At 25.2% G+C, this 19,144-nt stretch overlaps 3 protein-coding genes across 6 annotated transcripts in view; 2 read left to right on the forward strand and 1 right to left on the reverse strand.

The window, feature by feature from the left end:
* LOC117177949 (tRNA-splicing endonuclease subunit Sen34) overlaps nt 1-5,110 on the forward strand; it is a 12,034-nt gene extending 6,924 nt beyond the window's left edge. The window contains exon 4 of the mRNA XM_033369080.1: nt 4,735-5,110. Within this exon, the coding sequence (XP_033224971.1) occupies nt 4,735-5,093 (359 nt within the window). The 3' untranslated portion in view covers nt 5,094-5,110. The remainder of the gene's footprint in view (nt 1-4,734) is intronic.
* Nucleotides 5,102-11,938, reverse strand: LOC117179079 (50S ribosomal protein L27). 2 transcript variants are annotated; one of them, XM_033370724.1, is made up of 3 exons: nt 11,708-11,938; nt 7,755-7,918; nt 5,102-5,366 (listed from the first exon to the last, which is right to left on the reverse strand). In XM_033370724.1, the coding sequence occupies exons 1-3, from the start codon at nt 11,775-11,777 to the stop codon at nt 5,163-5,165; spliced, it is 438 nt and encodes a 145-aa protein (XP_033226615.1). In that variant the 5' UTR covers nt 11,778-11,938; the 3' UTR covers nt 5,102-5,162. The 2 variants fall into 2 exon arrangements, with proteins under 2 accessions (XP_033226615.1, XP_033226614.1); XM_033370723.1 differs by lacking the exon at nt 11,708-11,938 and adding an exon at nt 11,582-11,666.
* Nucleotides 11,939-12,058: 120 nt separating this feature from the next.
* Nucleotides 12,059-19,144, forward strand: part of LOC117178875 (transmembrane protein 135-like) — a 28,562-nt gene continuing 21,476 nt past the window's right edge. Inside the window, exons 1-5 of one of the 3 annotated variants that reach the window (XM_033370391.1) lie at nt 12,059-12,213; nt 12,610-12,722; nt 17,785-17,915; nt 17,994-18,120; nt 18,663-18,817. In XM_033370391.1, the coding sequence (XP_033226282.1) occupies nt 12,135-12,213; nt 12,610-12,722; nt 17,785-17,915; nt 17,994-18,120; nt 18,663-18,817 (605 nt within the window). In that variant the 5' untranslated portion in view covers nt 12,059-12,134. Of the gene's footprint in view, nt 12,342-12,448; nt 12,723-17,784; nt 17,916-17,993; nt 18,121-18,662; nt 18,818-19,144 lie in introns of all 3 variants that reach the window. The other 2 variants (XM_033370392.1, XM_033370394.1) reach the window with 2 other exon arrangements.

Below are 19,144 nucleotides of genomic sequence, written 5' to 3' on the forward strand. Positions count from 1 at the left end.
AATTAAATATGATAAAAAAAGCTATATAAAATTCTAAACACATTTCTTAGAGATACAGAAAATTTAATTATTTTTAAATTTAAATTTAATTCAATCAAAAAAGACAACCTTTTAAACAAGAAAATTAATTTTCTGAGAAGAAAGAATAATTTTCAACTAGAAAAGATCATTCTTCAACCAAAAAGTGGAAAAATTACATTTTTAGTAAAAAAATTAAATTTCAATTAAAAAAAGAATTTTTAAATAGTCCAATTTTCGAACCAGAGGTGAATTTTCTGATCAAAAGGACAAATTTTAAACAAATAAAGATTTGTCAGCTGAAAAAGAAAAAATGTGCATTCTATTTGTAGAATTGTCAAGCACAAAAACGAATTTTTGGGAAGACAGTTTAATTTTCAACCCAAAAAAATTGATTTTTAGATTTTTTAGCATTTTTAACCAAAAAAAAAAGGAAATGTTAAACCAAGAAGATTAGTCTTTTACCAAAAAAGAAGTATTTCAAATTTTAAGCAAGCAATTACATTTTAAAATAAAATTATGAATCTTCGACAACCAAAAAAAAGATTTTTTAACGAAGTGGTTTGAACTTTAATCAAGTAGTTCGATTTTCAACCGAGAAAATTGCATTTTCAACGAACAATTTAATAGTAGACGTTTCCACCAAAAAAGATTTTATTATGAATACGAATTTTCAACAAAATAGTTCAACTTTCAACAAACGAATTGAATTTTCAACCAAATAAGAGGAATTCTCAACAAAAAAGTTGAATCCTTAATCAAAGAAAATTAATTTTTAATAAACATAAAAAACGAATTTTCAACCAGAGATCAATTTTCAACTAAAATCATGGATCTTTAACAGAAAAATGATACTTTTTTAACAAAGTGTTTCAAGGAAGTAGTTCAATTTTCGACAAAAAAAAGATAAATTGTCAACAAATAATGTAACAGTAAATATTTTTATTTATTTATTTATTTAGCGTTTCTACTCAAATCCTGGGAAAAAATGCCCTACAAATTCCAGGTTTTTCCTAGGTATCTTAAGCTTTTTCCAGGTATAATTTTTCGCGAGTTTATTGTCAATAATGTTTTTTTTTTCAGTTTCCATTCTCTAAAGTCCATGAATTTGAAGAATAATTCAAAGAAATTTTTATTTCATCTACTTTGACTTAAAATTCAGTGCATATATAGGTAAAATAATATTTCAGGCCACATAGACCGGTCCCTATATTCAGTTAAGATCCCTAAAGTGCCCTATTTTCAAGATTTGGTCCCTATGTGTACCCTATTTGAGTCACACACTTTGAAAAAAAAGCAAAAATCAGAGAATTTCTGTAAAAAGTAAATCTAAAAAATAAGGGCAGCCATACATTCACTATTACTCACTTTTTCAGATGAAAAAATCATATTAGTCACTTTTCATTTAATAAATTCATTCGTGGGTTAATCACTATTCATTTCAGTTTCATACATATTTTTGAGTTATCTTGAATTCTTTGAAATATTTCAGGGTATATACAAAGATTCCAATAAATTTTGGATAGATTTTAATAATTTGACAGAATTTTGAGTGATGCCAAGGAATTTTTAAAATTAATTTCATTAATTTGAAGTGATTTGAAAGCTTTTGAAATATTTTAGGATAAAGCATTTTCTAGAGTTTCTCAAGATATGGAACGATTTTACAGGACATATGAGGTTTTAAAATATTTAAAAAGATTTCACGTTATTTTATAAGACCTGCGAGGACTTCAATGATTTTAAGGGACCTTAAAACTCTCAATTTGTTTTATTACATTTTCCTTGGTTTCAGACAAATATCATCATAGAATATCACGAGATTTTATAATATTTTAGAGTAGATTATAAAGAATTTATTTATGAGAAATGAGGTGTTTCGGAGAGTCTTAAAGATTTTAAACAATTTGAAATTCACCCTGAATTGATCCTGAGGATCAATTGATAAAATGTTCAAAGGATTTGAAATATTTTTACGTATTTTTGTTTTATTTCTTGACATTTTCAAGAGTTTTAAAAAATTTCAAATGAATTTGAAGGATTTTAAATAATTTATTTTATTTCAAAAGATTACAAAGAATTTTTTTATTGATTTCGGTAATTTAGTGGAATTTAAAAGGATTTTAAATACTTGAGGTTATTTAAAAAAATTCTCAGGCGTTTTCAAGGGCTTTAAAAAGTTTGAAGAGATTTCAAAAGATATCAAAGGATTCGAAATATTTTAGGGAATACATTTTTTTAGCAATTTCAAAATATTTTTAAGGGTTTTAATCATTTTACTGGATTTTAATATTTTAATGTATTTCAAAAAATGTTTCATAATACCCTGGATTTTGTAGGATTCGAAGATTTAAAGAGATTTTAAATTATTTTCTTTATTGCAATTGGAATTGGCCTTGAGTTCTTATTAATTTTTCCATATTTTTCATGTTTTTCAATTTACTTAATTTCTTTTTCAATTAATTTAATCCCATTCTTCATATTTCCCTCAAATTTCTCAGTTTACTCAAATTTTATTTTACTCAAGGGCATTTTTCGATTTTTAACATTTTTTTCATTTTAAAAAGTTTTTATTTAATTGATCCTGAAGTTTATGAACTTCATCTTGAATTCTGAGGCATTTTATCAAATTATTTGAATTCCCTTGCATTTTTGCAAGCTTATTTTAAAGTTACTGAATTCAATGGAGTTTTAACAAATTTTTAAATCGGTTTAAATTCATTTAATTTTTTTTTATTTCACCTGGTTTTACGGAAATCAATTGATTTTTTTTTTTTTTGATTTTTTAACATTTTTCCACTTCATTTTAATTCTTTTGAATATAATTTGAATTGCTCTGAAATCTTCTGAATTTATCCTAAATTTGTAACCTTTTGAGCGCGAAAAAATACTCTATGAACGTGACAAAAAGCACCCTTTGTTCCCTATATTTTATCCCATAGGAACTGTGAGGCCTGATATTGTTTACTGTATTCAATTCCATTTAAACCGCTTAAAATTGCTAACTTTTCAAGTAAAAATGTGGATTTTAAAAAAGATAAGTGTATTTTTAACCAAATAGTGGAGTTTTCAACCGGAAAAATTAATTATCTACGAAAAAAAGATTTAAAAAAAACATTAATTCTTTATCAAGCAGATGAATTTTCAATATAAAAAAGATCAATTAAAAAAGATAGATTCATTTTGAACTAAAAATATCAGTTTTCAATCAAAAGTAGAATAGTTCAATTTTTCAGTTAAAAACATTATTTTTCTACAAAATAAAAACAGATTTATTTTTTTTTTTAATTATTTAACATTTAACCGAGTAGTTTTATTTTCAACCAAAAACATGAATGAATTACTAAAATGATCATTGTTTAATTGCAATGTTTGAATTTTTATGTAAAAAAAATGAAATTTCAAAAAGGAAGATTAATTTTCCACCAAGAAAGATGATTTTTCAACTTAATACATGAATTTTCAACAAAACATTTGCATTATCAAATACAAATTGTTAACCAAATAGTTGAATTTTTAATTTAAAAATGGTCAAATTTCTACCAAAAATAGAAGATTCATTTTTACCAAAGGCACATGTTATAGAAAATACATGATTTAAATTTTTTTAAATAAATTATCAAACAACAATTGAATATATCTAAATTTTCAATTAAAAAATGAATGTTTAACTAAAGCAATGAATTTTCAACCTAAATGATGATTCTTTAACTAGAATCATTAAATGTCCAACAAATATCAATTGTCAGCCCAGAAGATTAATTTCTACCAAAAAAATCTAAATTTTCAACTCAATATTGAATAGTTATATTTTCAGTGCAAAAATTAATTTTCAACCGAGGGAAAAGACGAATGTTCAACAAACAACTCATTTTTCCACCAAGCAGATGAATTTTTAATTAAATTAATGAATCTTTAACAACAAAAAATTAGTTTTTGACAAAAGAGTAACTTTCAACCAAGGAATTCAATCTTCATTAAAAATAGATGAATTCGGAACAAAAAATGTATTAGTTGATATTTCAAACAAAGAAGATTAAATTTGTTCTTATAAAATAATTGAGTTCAACCAAAAAGAACCAATTTTCAACCAGACACTTGAATTTTCAACTAAAGGCGATCAATTTTTGACCAAAAATAGAAGAGTTAAATTTTACTAATTTTTCAAATGCACAGTCATTGTTATTCAATTTAATATTGCAATTTGAAAAAAAAATGAAACACCCTCTCGAAAAAAATTCCCTGTCTTCAAAAACAATTCCCTGACATTGAATCTTCGAACAAAGAAGATTAATTTCTAACCAAACAGTTGAATTTTTATCAAAACAATGTCAAAGACAAATTTTCAAACAAAAAAAAACGTTTTAACCAAATTGGTGAATTTTCCACCAATTAATACAATTCTTAACTAAAAATAGAAACACAAGGAAAATAAATTACTAATAAGAATATGATATCAGGATGGCTGTAAACATTTAATTTTCAAAGCTCCGTAATTTTTTCCTGACCATCAATATTTAAATCTTGTAACTCTTTTATCATAAACTCTGTTATAAACAAAATAAAGCAATTTTAAATTAACATACAATTTTTTCTAAATTAATTATACCTGGTAGTTAATCAAAGTGCCTTTTATAGAAATTCTCTGACATTTGCAAGATTGTTTTCAAAATCCGTGATGTCTGATTTAAATCTGATTTTAATTATAATTTTAAGCACATCCATGGGTAACAAAAGAGGATGCTGAAGAGGTGGACTGGAATTATCCAGAAACCGAAGAGGAAAATCTACGATACCAAGTATTTAAAGACCTGTGGGAAAAAAATTACTATATCACCGACGGAGAAAAATTTGGGGGTGACTTTTTGGTTTATCCTGCTGATCCAATCATGTTTCATGCTCAATTTATAGTTCATTGTCAAAAAAGAAACGAAGATCTGTCGGTTAATGACATTATAAGTGTCTGTCGAGTTGGATGCAACGTAAGAAAAACGCAAGTCTTCGCTAGTTTTTCCCCTGACGGAGAAACGATTAACTATCAGTCCTTCCAGTGGGCGGATTCAAATGCATTGTAATTAAAAAATTTATTTAAGCATCCAGTTCTCTTTATTAATCGTAATCCTAACATTTAATACATTGGAGGATTAAATAGCATCTATCAGAACAAAGCGGTCGTGCTGCTTTTCAGGAATTACGTTGAAATGTTTTTTGTATATAACTTGATCCTGACGACCAGCATAATTTTTTCTCACCCAGAAATGCCTAAAATCTGGATTAATTTTCTCACAAGTTACAGCCACTCTTCCAGCTTCTATAGCAAACAGATTTCCGTTTCTACCAAATCCAACCTAAAACAAAGCAAGAATTCATTCTTTTACTTTGGACACATTTATTTAACTGCGAAATTCTTGGAAATTAAAAAAAACAACAAGAACATAACGATAAAATTTGGACAACACACTCTAAAATTTCGGAATTAAAAAAACAAATAAGGTAATGTAAATGTTTTTCATTGTAATTTAAAAAAGAAAGATTGGATTGGCCTTCGGTATACTCTTTTAGTGTCTTAAAATAAAGCTCAAGTTTGTTAGCCAGCCATTTGGGATAAAAATTCAAAAAGTGAGCGTATTTGAAAAATGTTTGAGATTACTTTTTTCGAAATTCAAACATTTTCTGTACGGATATTCATAGTATTCAAACAGAGGAACAATTTATCCTCATGATTTTTTTTTATAAAACCAAAATTTACCAGAGTTATAGCATTTTAAAAATTCCAAAAAACAAACGAAAATCAACATTTTAAGCCAAATAACGCACGATATGAAAAAAGTCAAGAGAAGAAAAATGGTTATTTTTGAATGCCCTACAAGATTATCATAACAACTTTTGGAATTTTCTTGAAAAATTGAAAATTCAAATTTTGACAGCATACAAAAATAATGGAAAATCAAAAATTACGTTTATTCATTCATCTATTTCACAGTATTTCAAAGATTCTCAATTATTTTAATCTATTTTCAAAAAAATAAATAAATGAAATCAAAATAAGTTTTTGGTTCCGTGCCTAAAGAAGGGCCACACAGTGAGAAAAAATGACTTTTTTTGTTCAAAATAACGTACAGCCTACAAACATTCACCGATTTGGACCAAAAAAATTTTTTTTTAAAGCTAATAAGATTTCTAAGAGACTTATTGAGCTTGATTTTTGAAGTAGGTTTTTAATTTTTTTATAAATAAACAAATATGACGAAAAAATGGCCATTTCTTCTATTTGACGTTCCCGGTGCTCTTCAATAAAAGAAAAATGTTTGAAATCGCTTTAGTTGTTTAGAGTTACATTAGTGAAGAATATTCCAGTATTAGACAATTTAGAAAAAAATGTTATAAACAAATTATTTGTTACAAAAAATTTTTTTCTACGATTTTCCATAAATATACGTTTTTTCAAGTAATATTTCAAGAGATTTGAATAAAAACGATAGTATGTAATAAAATTTCTCTCATGATTATAATTTTTTATATTATAAACAAAGTTAATATACAAATCCAGTAATCAGGAATTTTTCGACAGAAATATTCGTTGTTTTCTATGTAATTTTTTTTTTTTTTTTTTTTGATTAGGAAATTTGTGATAGAGTTTAGCAAAATTCATAATTAGTTGATTAATCCAATGATTTTTTTAATTTATTTAATTATATAAATACATTATTAGGGCATTTTTCGTCAGAAAAATTCGGTTTTTCAATGCCAGTCTTTTCAGTTGGAAACTTCATGACAATTTCAGCAACATTCAGAATAAGTTGATAAATTTTATGATTTCTTCAAACAAATTTAATCAACAAATGCATTAAAAAGGTATTTGTATACAGAAAAACTCGGTTTTTTCTATGACAACTTTTTTAATTAAGAAGCTCATGAAAAATGCAGAAAAATTTATAATTTTTTTATCAATTTTGTAATTTTTTTTTTTAATTTAATGAACAAATGCATTATTGGGGCATCTGTCTGTCGACGGAAAAATTCTGTTTTCTTTCGATGTCAGAACTTTCATTTAGATCTTCATAATAAATTCGGCAACATTCATGAATTGATAAATTTTATAATTTTTAAATACAAATGCATTATTCGGGCATCTGTGGACGGAAGAATTCGTTTTTTTCGATGTCAAGCTTTTTAATGCGGAACTTCATGACGATTTCAGCAAAATTCATAATTGGTCGATAAATTTTATATTAAAAAAAAAAAAAATCAATGAACAAATGTATTATTCGCGGTCATCTGCCAATGAACATTTTTTTTCTATATCCTAATTAAAAAAGTTGGCATAGAAAAAAAGCGAATTTTTCTGTAGACAAATGCCTGATTAATGCATTTGTTGATTACATTTGTTTAAAGAAATCATAAAATTTATTAACTTATTATGAATGTTGCTGAAATTCTAATAAAGTTCCCAACTGGAAAGACTGGCATTGAAAACCCCGAATTTTTCTGCCGCAAATACCCGAATAATGTATTTGTTTATTAAATTTATTTTTGAAAAATGTCTACTTCTTTCATTTTAAATCGAAAAAACTGAAAGTGTGTTAATTGTCCGAATTTGATCATTAGATTCTTGTTTTTTTAATTCCACTAATTTCGACGTTAAATTTGAATTCTAGACTTTAAAGAGGAATTTGAAAAGTTAAATTCTTCAATTTTATATTTATATAAATATGGAAAAATAGAAAAGCACTCACGTTCAGGCCGGGATGAAATCTTGTTTTTGTTTGCGTAACTAGTACAGTCCCAGCAGTAACCGTCTTCCCATCTTGAACTTTCCAACCTCTATGCTTCGGGTTTGCATTTCCGGCATTTTTATTTCCGGCTCCTACCGTTTTCTTAGCTTTATACCGGACGGATACTGTAACACAGATTTTTTTATAATTCTTAAATTTTTAATGCTAAAAATATTTAATTGTAAACCCAGTAAGAAGGTGTAAATTTAAATGAATTAAAATTATTTTTAAAATAGTAGGATTTATAAGTTTATGAAACAAAAATAATGTCGTTTTTGACTGCAAACATTTTAATTCATTTTGCTAACATTAAAATTGGCCTCGTTTTCATTCTGCTTAATTTAAACGAATTTTTAATGCTGTCACAGACTAACGAACTTGCAAAAAATGGAAAAGAGTGTAATTTATGCTAAAAAGTGTCTACTGTTCGCGCAAAAGGATGCCTTCAATGTCAATACAAATTTTTATCACAACTGCTAGAATAAATTTTTAAAGAAATTTTCAGGCACATTGTGCATTGCATATTCAACCAAAAAGTTGCATTAATTATCAAAAAAGTAGAAATTTCTACCAGGAAAGATGAATTTCTAACTAAAAACATTCATTTGTAATCAAGAACATAAATTTTCTACCAAAAAAGACAAATTTGCAAACAGATAGTTAAATTTTCCACCAAAATAGTTTAGCTTTACAACTTATTAGTAGATTTTTCAATAAACAAAGATGGATTCTCGACTAAAAATATAATATTTGAACCAAAAAAATACGAATATCAAAAATAGTCGATTTCTTAACCAAAAAAAAATTAATAAATTTCAACAAACTAGTTGAATTTCTACTAAAAGACATATATTATATAATAAAATATATTATTTAAAGAAAACACAAATTTTTAACAAAGCACTTTAACTTGCAACCTAGAAGTCGAACTTTCCAATCAAAAAGACGAATTTTAAACAAGTACAGATTTATCACTTAAGAAAAAAAGTTCATTGCGATTGCTGAACTTACAAAGCCAGAAGAATAATTTTCTATAAAATAGTTATTTTTTCAATCCAAAGATATGATCTGGAAAAAAATGTCCAAAACAAAGAGGAGATTTCAAACAAATAAGATTAGTTTTCTACAAAAAAAAATGAATTTTTGAATAAAAAAGATAATTTTTTATCTTAAGATGGAAAAGTTACATTTGCATTAAAAAAAAAAAAAAAATTATTTAGATTAAAAATCGAATTTTTAAGAAAATAGTTCAATTTTGAACCAGAGGATTATTCTTCAAGAAAACAGTTCAATTTTTAACCCAATAGTTAAATTGTCAATCGAAGAGAGGAATCTTTCAAAAACAAACAAAAATAATAATTTGTAACATAGTGGCTGAATTTTCTAAAAGAAAACATCAATTTTCAACAAGATAGGTTAACTTTCAACTGGAATAGTTAAATTTTAAGTTAAAAAATTTTATATTTCACAAACAAACAAAAACGTATTTCCAACCAAAGATATGAATCAACAGTTAAAATAAAGAATCTTCGACAAAAAAATGACTTTTTGACATGTGGTTTAATATGACTCAAGTATTTTAATTTTCTACAAAAAATAAGACAAATCTTAAGCAAATAATGTAATAGCACATATTTCATTTTAAAATATTTTAATTTTTAATAAAAAAGAATTGAATTAAACCAAAAAATACGATTTTTTTTATAAAATAAGCGAATCCTCAACCAAAGGAGATTAATTTTCCACCAAACAGTTGTATTTTTATCAAAAAAAATTAAAGTTCTTATAACTGACCAATTTTTTACCGAAAAGACACATTTTGAATCAAATAAATGAATTTTCAATCAAATAGTTGAAGTTTCTACGAAAAAAGATTAAATGATCAAAAAAGAAATGAATTTTCAACTAGAACAGTTAAATTTTTAGTTAAAAAATTAATTTTCAACAGAAAACTCATTTTTAATCAGAGATAAATTTTCAACTAAAATAATGACGAATATTTAAAAAAATTAATTTCTAAATAAAAACGTTAATTTTTAAGTAAAATTAAGAAACCCCGACGACAAAAAAATAGTAGAATAGTAGAATTGTTAATAGAATAAATTAATTTTTAAACAAAAACATTTTTAAACCATGAACATAATTTTTCTACTATGAAAAAACGAATTTTTAACAAAATACATAAATTTTAAACCAAAAAGTATGATTTTCAACTGAAAAGATTAATTTTTAACCGAAAAAATGAAAAAATTTTAATAAAATATATAAATTTTCAACCAAATATTTGAAGTTTCTACTACAAAAAATATAATTTTTTCAATAAAAAATGGAATAGATAACTTTTCAATTAGGAAAACTAATTTTCAAGTAGCATTATAAATTGTCCACCAACAAGTTTCATTTTCAAAAAAAAAAATGAATTCTTAACAAAAATTTGATTTTTCATATTGAAAAGTCGAATGTTTTACCAAAAATTCAACATACGTTATCCCGAAAAGATAAATTTACAACTAAAAAGTTCATTTTCAATCAACTAGTTGTATTTTTAACAACAGAAGATAAAATTTCTACCAATAAGATAAATTAATTTTTAACCAAATAGTTAAAATTTCTACCAAAAAAAAGAGATAATGTTTCAATAAAAAATTGAAAAAATAATAATAAAAAATTGAAAAGTTAACTTTTTGACCAAAAAAGATTAAATATATACCAATAAAGTAAAATTGTTATTAAAATAAATTAATTTTTTAACAAAAACATTATTTTTCAACCATGAACATAATTTTTCTACTATGAAAAAACGAATTTTTAACAAAATCCATAAAATTTCAACCAAAAAGTAGGATTTTCAATTGAGAAGATTAATTGAGAACCGAAAAAATGAAAACTTTTGAATAAAATATATAAATTTTCAACCAAATATTTGAAGTTTATACTAAAAAAAAAATATAATTTTTCAATAACTGAAAAGTCAAATTTTTTCTCCCGAAAGCATAAATTTAAATCTAAAAAGTTCATTTTCAATCAACTAATTGTATTTTTAACAACAGAAGATAAAATTTCTACCAAAAGAGATATATCTTCAATAAAATAGTTTAACTTTTAACCAAAAAAATTAATTTTGAAGCAGTTTTAAATAAATAGTATGAATTTCCAACCAAATAGTTGAAGTTTCTACCAAAAAAAGTATAATTTTTCAATCGAAAATGGAATAGTTAGATTTTCAATTAAGAAAATTAATTTTAAACTATTATAAATTTTCAACCAAAAAGTTGCATTTTCAACCAAAAAATATGAATTGTCAACAAAAATTTGATTTTTCATTCTGAAAAGTCGAATGTTTTACAACAAATTTAACATGTTTTATCCCAAACCGATAAATTTAAAACTAAAAAGTTCATTTTTAACAACAGAAGATAAAATTTCTACCAAAAGAGATAAAAATGGATGTTTTGAACTAATCTTATTCATTGTCAACCGAAAAGTTGAATTTTCAAATCAAATGGTCGAAATTCTTACTTTTTCAACAAATAATAAACTTTGTAACTAAAAATATAATCGGCTAGATGAAGAAACTGCAAAATGAGAAGAATTCAAGGCAACTAGATTATTGACAAGACTAGTATATCAGGGCGCCCGCAAAACTTCATTTTCAAAATTCCCAGATTTTTCCCTGGCCAATTTTTCATCTTGAAATGTTAATTTTGTAAAATTTTGAACACAGACTCTCTTATAAAGGGAATGAGAGCATTTTTAAATTTATCATCCTTGATAATTATTTCAAATACCTCTTAGAGAAACATCCTGACTTTTGCAATATTTTTTCAAAATCTCTGACTTTCCCGTGATATCCACGTTCATACAGTTTTCACTGACCACCGGCCACCCTGGTATAACCTTAAAATGAAACTAACCTGACAAACTGTTCAGCGGCTTTATAAACTGTGCAGCTTCCTGCAAAGATCTGTTCAGAAAACTAGACATAATTTCTTCTCAATTGATTAAACAGAATTTGTGTAACGATCCTCTTAAATTACCCTCTTTCCTTCCTGCCTTTTTGTTACTTTTTTTTATTATGAATTATGAACAATTGATCAGCTGCTGCTCTGTTTTTATGTGTAATGTATGTGTACAACGCTCCATAGTGCAATTCGATTGGTTCAATCCGCCATTTTGACAAACTCAATTGGTTGCTTTCCTTGAAACCTCTCTCAGACGCATGCGCAAATCAGTGACATTAGAGTATGTGCACTTTATTTTTATTAAAATGTATGCATGCACATATACGCCAATATACGCTTCCTAATTGCATTACCATACATTACTTAGTAACAAACAAATATGGACAGGATGGAAAAAACAAAAATCATTCTCTTCTCTTTTAGCATTCGCCTGTTCAGTTTAAATCTGCGTTTTACGCGTAAGTTAGAACAAAATCAACCAAAAAAAAGTCTTACAATACTTTTATAGGTTAAGAAAACTTAAAGTTGAATTAGTGAATTCCGAAAAACCAAGGAATTGTATTATCTTGGCAACTTTCTCTGCATGGTACGATGACATTTAGATAATCTGAGAAATCTGATTATAGAAATTGCGCAATAATATGAACGTTGTAAAATATCGTTTGTACTTTGAACATAATTATTTGGAAACAGTTCGTCATCAGGAAAGCGACCATTTGGAAAGTTGACTTTACTATACATCACAGTATTTAGCTACATGCGAAAAGGATAAGATTGGCGGACGTGTTTTGACTTGTTTGGAACGATTGTTCTGTCAAAAATGCCCGCAAAACTCAGTAAATTCGTGATTCCAGCGTCCTGTAAGGATTACGCACATCCTTGGTCGGATTCTTGCATTAGTACTACAGCAGGTCTAGGCCTACATGCTCTTCAAGAAAGTCTCAGAATATATTCTACAGTTTATTTTGTAAGTACTAGAATATTTATCTTTTCTTTTTAAAAAATCTCTTTATTTTCCAACATTTTTTTATGGGTTTTACGGAAGTTTCATTAATATAAGGAGAAAATTTCAGTAAATTCAATATGAATGATACCATTTTTTCCACATACAATTCTTTAAAATTGGAAGGTTATTTGCTTCATTAATAAGATATGACTCCAAGTGTTTAATAATCTGACACCGTGCTTTATCTATATTTTTTAACATTTAAAAAACAATTCGACTACTTGAATTTGATTTGAACTTCCAAGAAGGCTCTATTTATCGCGTTTTCTGGATATATTTGTCATACAAAGTATATTAAATTATTTTTTTATTATATCAAAAATTTTATTTTTTAAGTGCAAGAGTAAGAAAAGTTTTAATTTATATTTGACATAAGCACAAGTAAGTTTATTGTTAAATAAAGTAAAAATGGTATTTTTACAATAAATGAAAAGTAAGCGCTTTTCTATATTTTCATTGCATTATTTACATTTAAATAATAGTTTTGAAAATCGAAACTTACGAGAAACTGTTAATTTTTTATAGTTCTATTAAAAAATTGAACTTCTTTTTATGTCTTGATTCTGTAATATAACGGATTTAATTTCAAAAGTCGAAACTTTAGAGGTTTTACGTATTTTTAAAGAAAAAATGAAAAATCTGGAATTTACAGGCTATTTAAATCAGTTCTTGCTCAAATCACTCTGTCAATTTTCTAAAAATTTTATTTACTTTTTGGTTTATTCATTACTTTGGTGGAAAATTCATGTATTTGGTTAAAATAATCTTTTTGGTTGAAAATGTCTATTCTTTGATTGAAAATTAGTTTTTTTTATTTAGGGTGGCCGCTGGACCGAAAAACCGGGAAATGACAGTGCATTTTTTTTATCGGGAATTTTACAAATTTGTAGAAGAAAAATCTGTCCACGTTCGATTTCAACAGTTTTTAAATAATTAGTGGAATTTTTATGTTTTTCAATTATGCTATAATTTAGCTTACAAAGATGTTGAAAATTTTGGATAAAACATTTTTATTTAATAAATAAATAATTTGTTTTAATTTATCTGTTCTTTAAGTAATAAAAAGTGAACAAAAACGATTTTACAACACGATTTTAAACCAGTTCAAAATTTAAGAATTTTCAGATTTAACGTTAAACCTTAAACAGTTTCATTTTGAAAGACTTAATCACTGAACAAATGTGAGCATGTGACTGAAAGTTTATAAGCTATTTTCAACTTAAAAATAAGTTCATAATAATATATTCTTAATTAAAGGATTTTATTAAATTTAAAATATTATTTCAGTCTAAAATGTTCAATTTTTAACCGATTCCATTTAAAAATTTTAATTTAAAAAAAAAAATTATTGAATATTTAGCAATATTTGAATTTTTATTTAAGACCAGTAAATTTAAACCAAGTATTGAAAAGTAAAGAATCTTTAACTGAATTATTTGACACAGAAAACCTAGAATCGTTAAAATTCCGAAGAGTCTTTAAACTTTGAACGTTACAATTTTAATTGTTGTATTTGAAAATTATTAATTTGTAAGTGAAATTTTTTAATTTTGATGCATAATTTACAAATGAACACTTGTAGAAAAAATTGTAGTAATTTTAAGAGATATTAAGAGTTTTAAACAGATAAAAAATTACCATGCAAATTTTAGAAAGTTTTCTTTAAAACTTCTAGAATCTTTTTTGAAAATTTTGTTTAAATCTTTGAAAAACTTTTTAAATATTCTCTTAAAATAATTTTTCAAAATGAAAAGTTATTTTTATTTTTCGTAGGAATCTTAAAAAAATGTTTTTGTTCTTTTGAAACCTTTCACAATTCTTGAAAAGAATCTAATTTTTTTGTTTAGAATTTGCGAAAATCTACATTTTTTTATATTAGGCTATTATTTCAAGTTTTACATTAAGTTTAAATCTTTTTAAATCTTCTACATATCTCTTAAAATTACTCAAATTTCGCCTACAAATAATAAATGTTCAATTGTTATTTACATATCCAAATTGTAAAGAAATTTTCTAAAATTTTCAGGATTTTCTGAAAATTGTAGAAAAAATTCAATTAATTTTGACAGATATTTAGAAGTTCTGAAAAAATTTCAAAAATAATTTTAAATTTAAAATCAATTTAAAACAACTTCTAGGTTTCTCAAGATTTTGAAATAAAATTTTGAAGCTTTCCAAGGATGTTTAAACTATTTTAAAAGAAAATAATTGAATTTCTAATTTATGAAGTGTTCAGTTAACATTTTTTCAATTTTTCAATATTTGACGTTTCTAGCTTAAAATTTCTTAAAATTATATAATTTTGAAAATTTGAAAGTTCATTGATTGATTTTTCAATTTAAAGCATTGAAAATGATGAGGTGAATTTATATTTTTTTATATTTAAAAGTATCAGTACCTTTAATTCTATACGCTCAAATTATTGAGCATTTAAATACCAAATTTTTAAATTAAAAACTTTTAAATTTCAATTTTAAATGTTCAAAATTTAATAGTTCCACTTTGAATGCTTTCTTTTGCAGCTCAGTTTTTATTACCTCAAGTGGAAATTTTTTTAGCTTTAGTGTTCCATTTTTTTAATTTCATTGACCGTGAAAAATTTTTGCGACCCGGCAAATGACCGAAAATTTATTTCGTCGATTAAAGCGGCCACCCTGTTATTGAAAATTATTATTTTTAACTAAAATTTGAAATTCCGTTTTACGTAGAATTTTTTTTTATTTGAAAATTCATCTGATTTGTCGAAGATTTAACAGTTTCGTTGAAAATTTATTTAATTTGGTTAGAAACTCATTTCTCTAAATTGAAAATGAATTATTCTATTTTATTCTTGAAAATGGATCTTTTTTAGTTAAAAATTCATCCGTCTTGTTCGAAATTTTTTTTAGAAAATTAATCTTCTGCGTGTAAAATTAAAATATTTTGTTAAAAATGTTGTTTTGTTTTTTATTGAAAATGCATCATTTCAGTTAAATATTCATTTGTTTTACTACAAATGTAATAAATTTGGTTGAGAATTCAATTATTTTCGTAAAAATGCATAACTTTGTGTTGTAAATTGCGCTCTTTTTCAAAAATTCGTCTTAATTACTTGAAAACTCAACATTTTGGATTAGATTTTTTTCTTTATTGGTTGCGTATTTTCCCTAGGTTGACAATTCAACTCTATTGTTAAAAATTCGTATTTTTTGGTGATAATATCGACTATTGCACTTTACTTGAGAATTCATTTTGTAATCAAGAATTCATCTGTTTGTTTGAAAATTTAACTATTTTTTATTAAAATTCTTACTTGGTTTAAAATTAATTTAGTTGGTTACAAATTAAACTATTTTGTGGAAAATTCATGTATTATGTTAAATTTTTTAGTTGATGATTCATCATTTTAATTTAATTTTTTTTTATTTAAACTATTTTGTTGTAAATTGTTTAAAAATTGATTTTTCATCTAAAAGTTTAACTATTCAATTTTTTGGACAAAATTTATCTTTTCTTGTTGAAAATTCATGTGTTTTATTAAAAATTAATTTCTTTTGTTAAAAATTTAACTATTTTGTTGAATATTCGTTAATTTTTTTAATTCAACTATTTGTTTAAAAATTCATATATTTTGTTGAAAACTCATCTATAGTGGTAGAGTATGAATCTTCTTAACGAAAAATGTATGGTTTTGCTTGAAAATTGATTTCTTCAACATTAAAGGGGAAGAGAAGTGGACTAATTGAGTTATCTGACCTTAACTGAAGTCATGTATGTGCATTCTGAACTAATCAATCCCAAGCAAAGGCAGTTTATTTTATTTTTATCTTAAAATTAAATGGAGAGGTGGATCAATCTGATATTCCTCGTACCAAAGTGGCCGTAGGTCAGGAAAAAATCAGGGATTTAAAAAATCTACCCTGATAAAATATTTTCGTCATTCATTTATTTTCCGTGTATTTATATTTATTTTTTTCAGTTGCTTTCTTTGAATGATTATATTATTAGTTACAAATGTTATTTTTTGGTTTAAAAACTAAGAAATTCTGTAAAAAGTCACACATAAATTGAAAATTCAACTGCTTTCTTTAAAATGCATCTTCGTGGGTTTAAAAATCCGCATTTTTATGTTGAAAATTTAAGTAAAATCTTTCTTGGTAAGGTTCAACAATTTTTTTTTGTTGAAAATGCATCTTTTTTTTAAGATCCATAATTTTAATTGCAATTGAAGGGTGGCGGTACAGAACTAGATAACCATCATTTCCCCAAAAATACACGAAAATGCCTGCTTTAATAATTTTTCCAATATCTTTGATTCGGTTTTTAACCATATTTGTAGCTGAATTAAGGACTATAATCACTGGCTTTGATATCAATTTTTTCCGTGTCTATCATAATTTCTTTACAAGCCAAACGTATTTAAATTAGATACACTCTGATGACACAAAAAAGAGTAGCGATGATCTTAAATCATTTTAAATGTATCATGGAAATTCGAATGCACGTAGGCATCAAATTAACATAACTTCATGTCGTACTTTGAGCACGAATACAAATATTCCAATTTTAACTGAACAGAATAAAATCATCGGCACATTTTCCGTCATTTTCCATTTAGAAAATTCATAGAAGTTTATCTAACTTTTTATTTAAATTTTCTGAGATGTTGTTCAAGGTACATAAGCATTATTCGTCGTCGTATTTTACACGAGTCGCAAAAAATTTCTTCTAACTAGGAAATTCTTGAAAATTAAATAAAACCCAAATCATCGGATAATTGCTTTTTTTTATTTTCCGACAACTTGTTAGATATATTTAAATGTTGGAATGTTTTTCTCGATTGTCTGACCCTGGTACATGTGTTATACGTTTCCAGGAATATATTTGCAATAATAACCATATTTTATGAAGAATGTTTACATGAAAATGCAGTTATAAATAAATTCACTTTTTCTGAATTCTTTTATAACGTTGATTACAATTTTTAAAAATTTATCTTTATATAACAAGACATAGGTTGAAATAAATTTGTTTTTGTTTTTAGATTACACTCCTGTTAAGAGGAAAAATTCCCTCAAAAAACGATATTAAAAGAACAATTCTGAGCATTTTGCAATCAACGGCCTTTTTATCATGGAGTGCCTTTACGTTTTCAATGTTTATTTGTAGTATAAGGTAAATCAAATTCTCTAATCATATCATACGTAGTTTAATCTTATAATTATTAAAATATTAAATCATTAAATATTTTAGGCAGATCTTAGGAAAATTTAACATCCTGACAGTGTCCTTCATTCCGTCTTTTTTATCAAGCTTTGCTGCGATCATTTTAGAACGTCCCTCGAGGCGTCCAATGTTATGTCTATATGTTTCAAATATAGTAAGTAGATTCATTTATTATTAATAACAATATCTGCATTCCATGACTCCTCATGTCTTCTTCCAGACAACATTTATTGACATGAAAAGTGCGTGATTGATATAATGAAAGAACGAAATTCTTGGAAATTAACAAATCTGACGATCAAATTGTTAAAAAACGCTCTTAAATGTTTCCATTCAAATTATAAAAATAAATAAGGAGTGAAGAAACAGAAGGCAACTACATAGCCCCTTCCTTCTTTTTCCTCTCATTTTTATTTTTTTTTCAAATCACAATCAAAAAGCATTTCTACAAAAAGTTTACCAACCTTTCAATGTTCATTTAATACCCTTTTAGAGGCAATAAAAAGAAGTTTTACATAATTTTTTTTTATTTCAATAGAGAAATGAAGAGTGTGTTGTCCAAATGTAATCGCTAATTTTGTTTAATATCCAAGATTTTTTTATTTAAATATGAATGTTGGATGTTACAGGGACACTTTAATTTAGATTTATTCTGAATTTAATTTCTGAAATTTTGATATACTAAAATATTTTCAGGCCACAGAAGCATTATTCAGAATGGCTGTATGGAGGGGTTACATTTCGCCTGTTCCATACGGTCAAGTATACATATTTGCCTTGAGTATGGCAATATTACTATATTTTTTTCGTAGTGAAAAAAACAAAGACGACTCTATATTTAGGATAATTAGGTATTTATTTATTCTTTATATAACTTACTAAAGAGTGCCTGTTCTTTTCTTTTTTGAATTTCAAATTATATTCAACCTTAGTAAATACTTGAATGTTGCAAATGCTACCCTCTAAATTGCATCCTTTTTCCCCGATCGTTTTAGGTCTGGAAATGAGTTTTCCTAGTTTTCGATTGTAAAGAAATTACAAATTATAGGCTACAAAATTATTTCATCCTTAGAAATAATTTTCTTATTTATTGATAAATAAGCTTTACATTTTATTGAACACAGCGTAATTTCTTGAAAATATTATGCTTGGAATGCGTAAATTTTTTAAATAATTTC

This window comes from Belonocnema kinseyi, chromosome 8 (genome assembly GCF_010883055.1).
Source record: "Belonocnema kinseyi isolate 2016_QV_RU_SX_M_011 chromosome 8, B_treatae_v1, whole genome shotgun sequence".
Classification (NCBI taxonomy): domain Eukaryota; kingdom Metazoa; phylum Arthropoda; class Insecta; order Hymenoptera; family Cynipidae; genus Belonocnema; species Belonocnema kinseyi.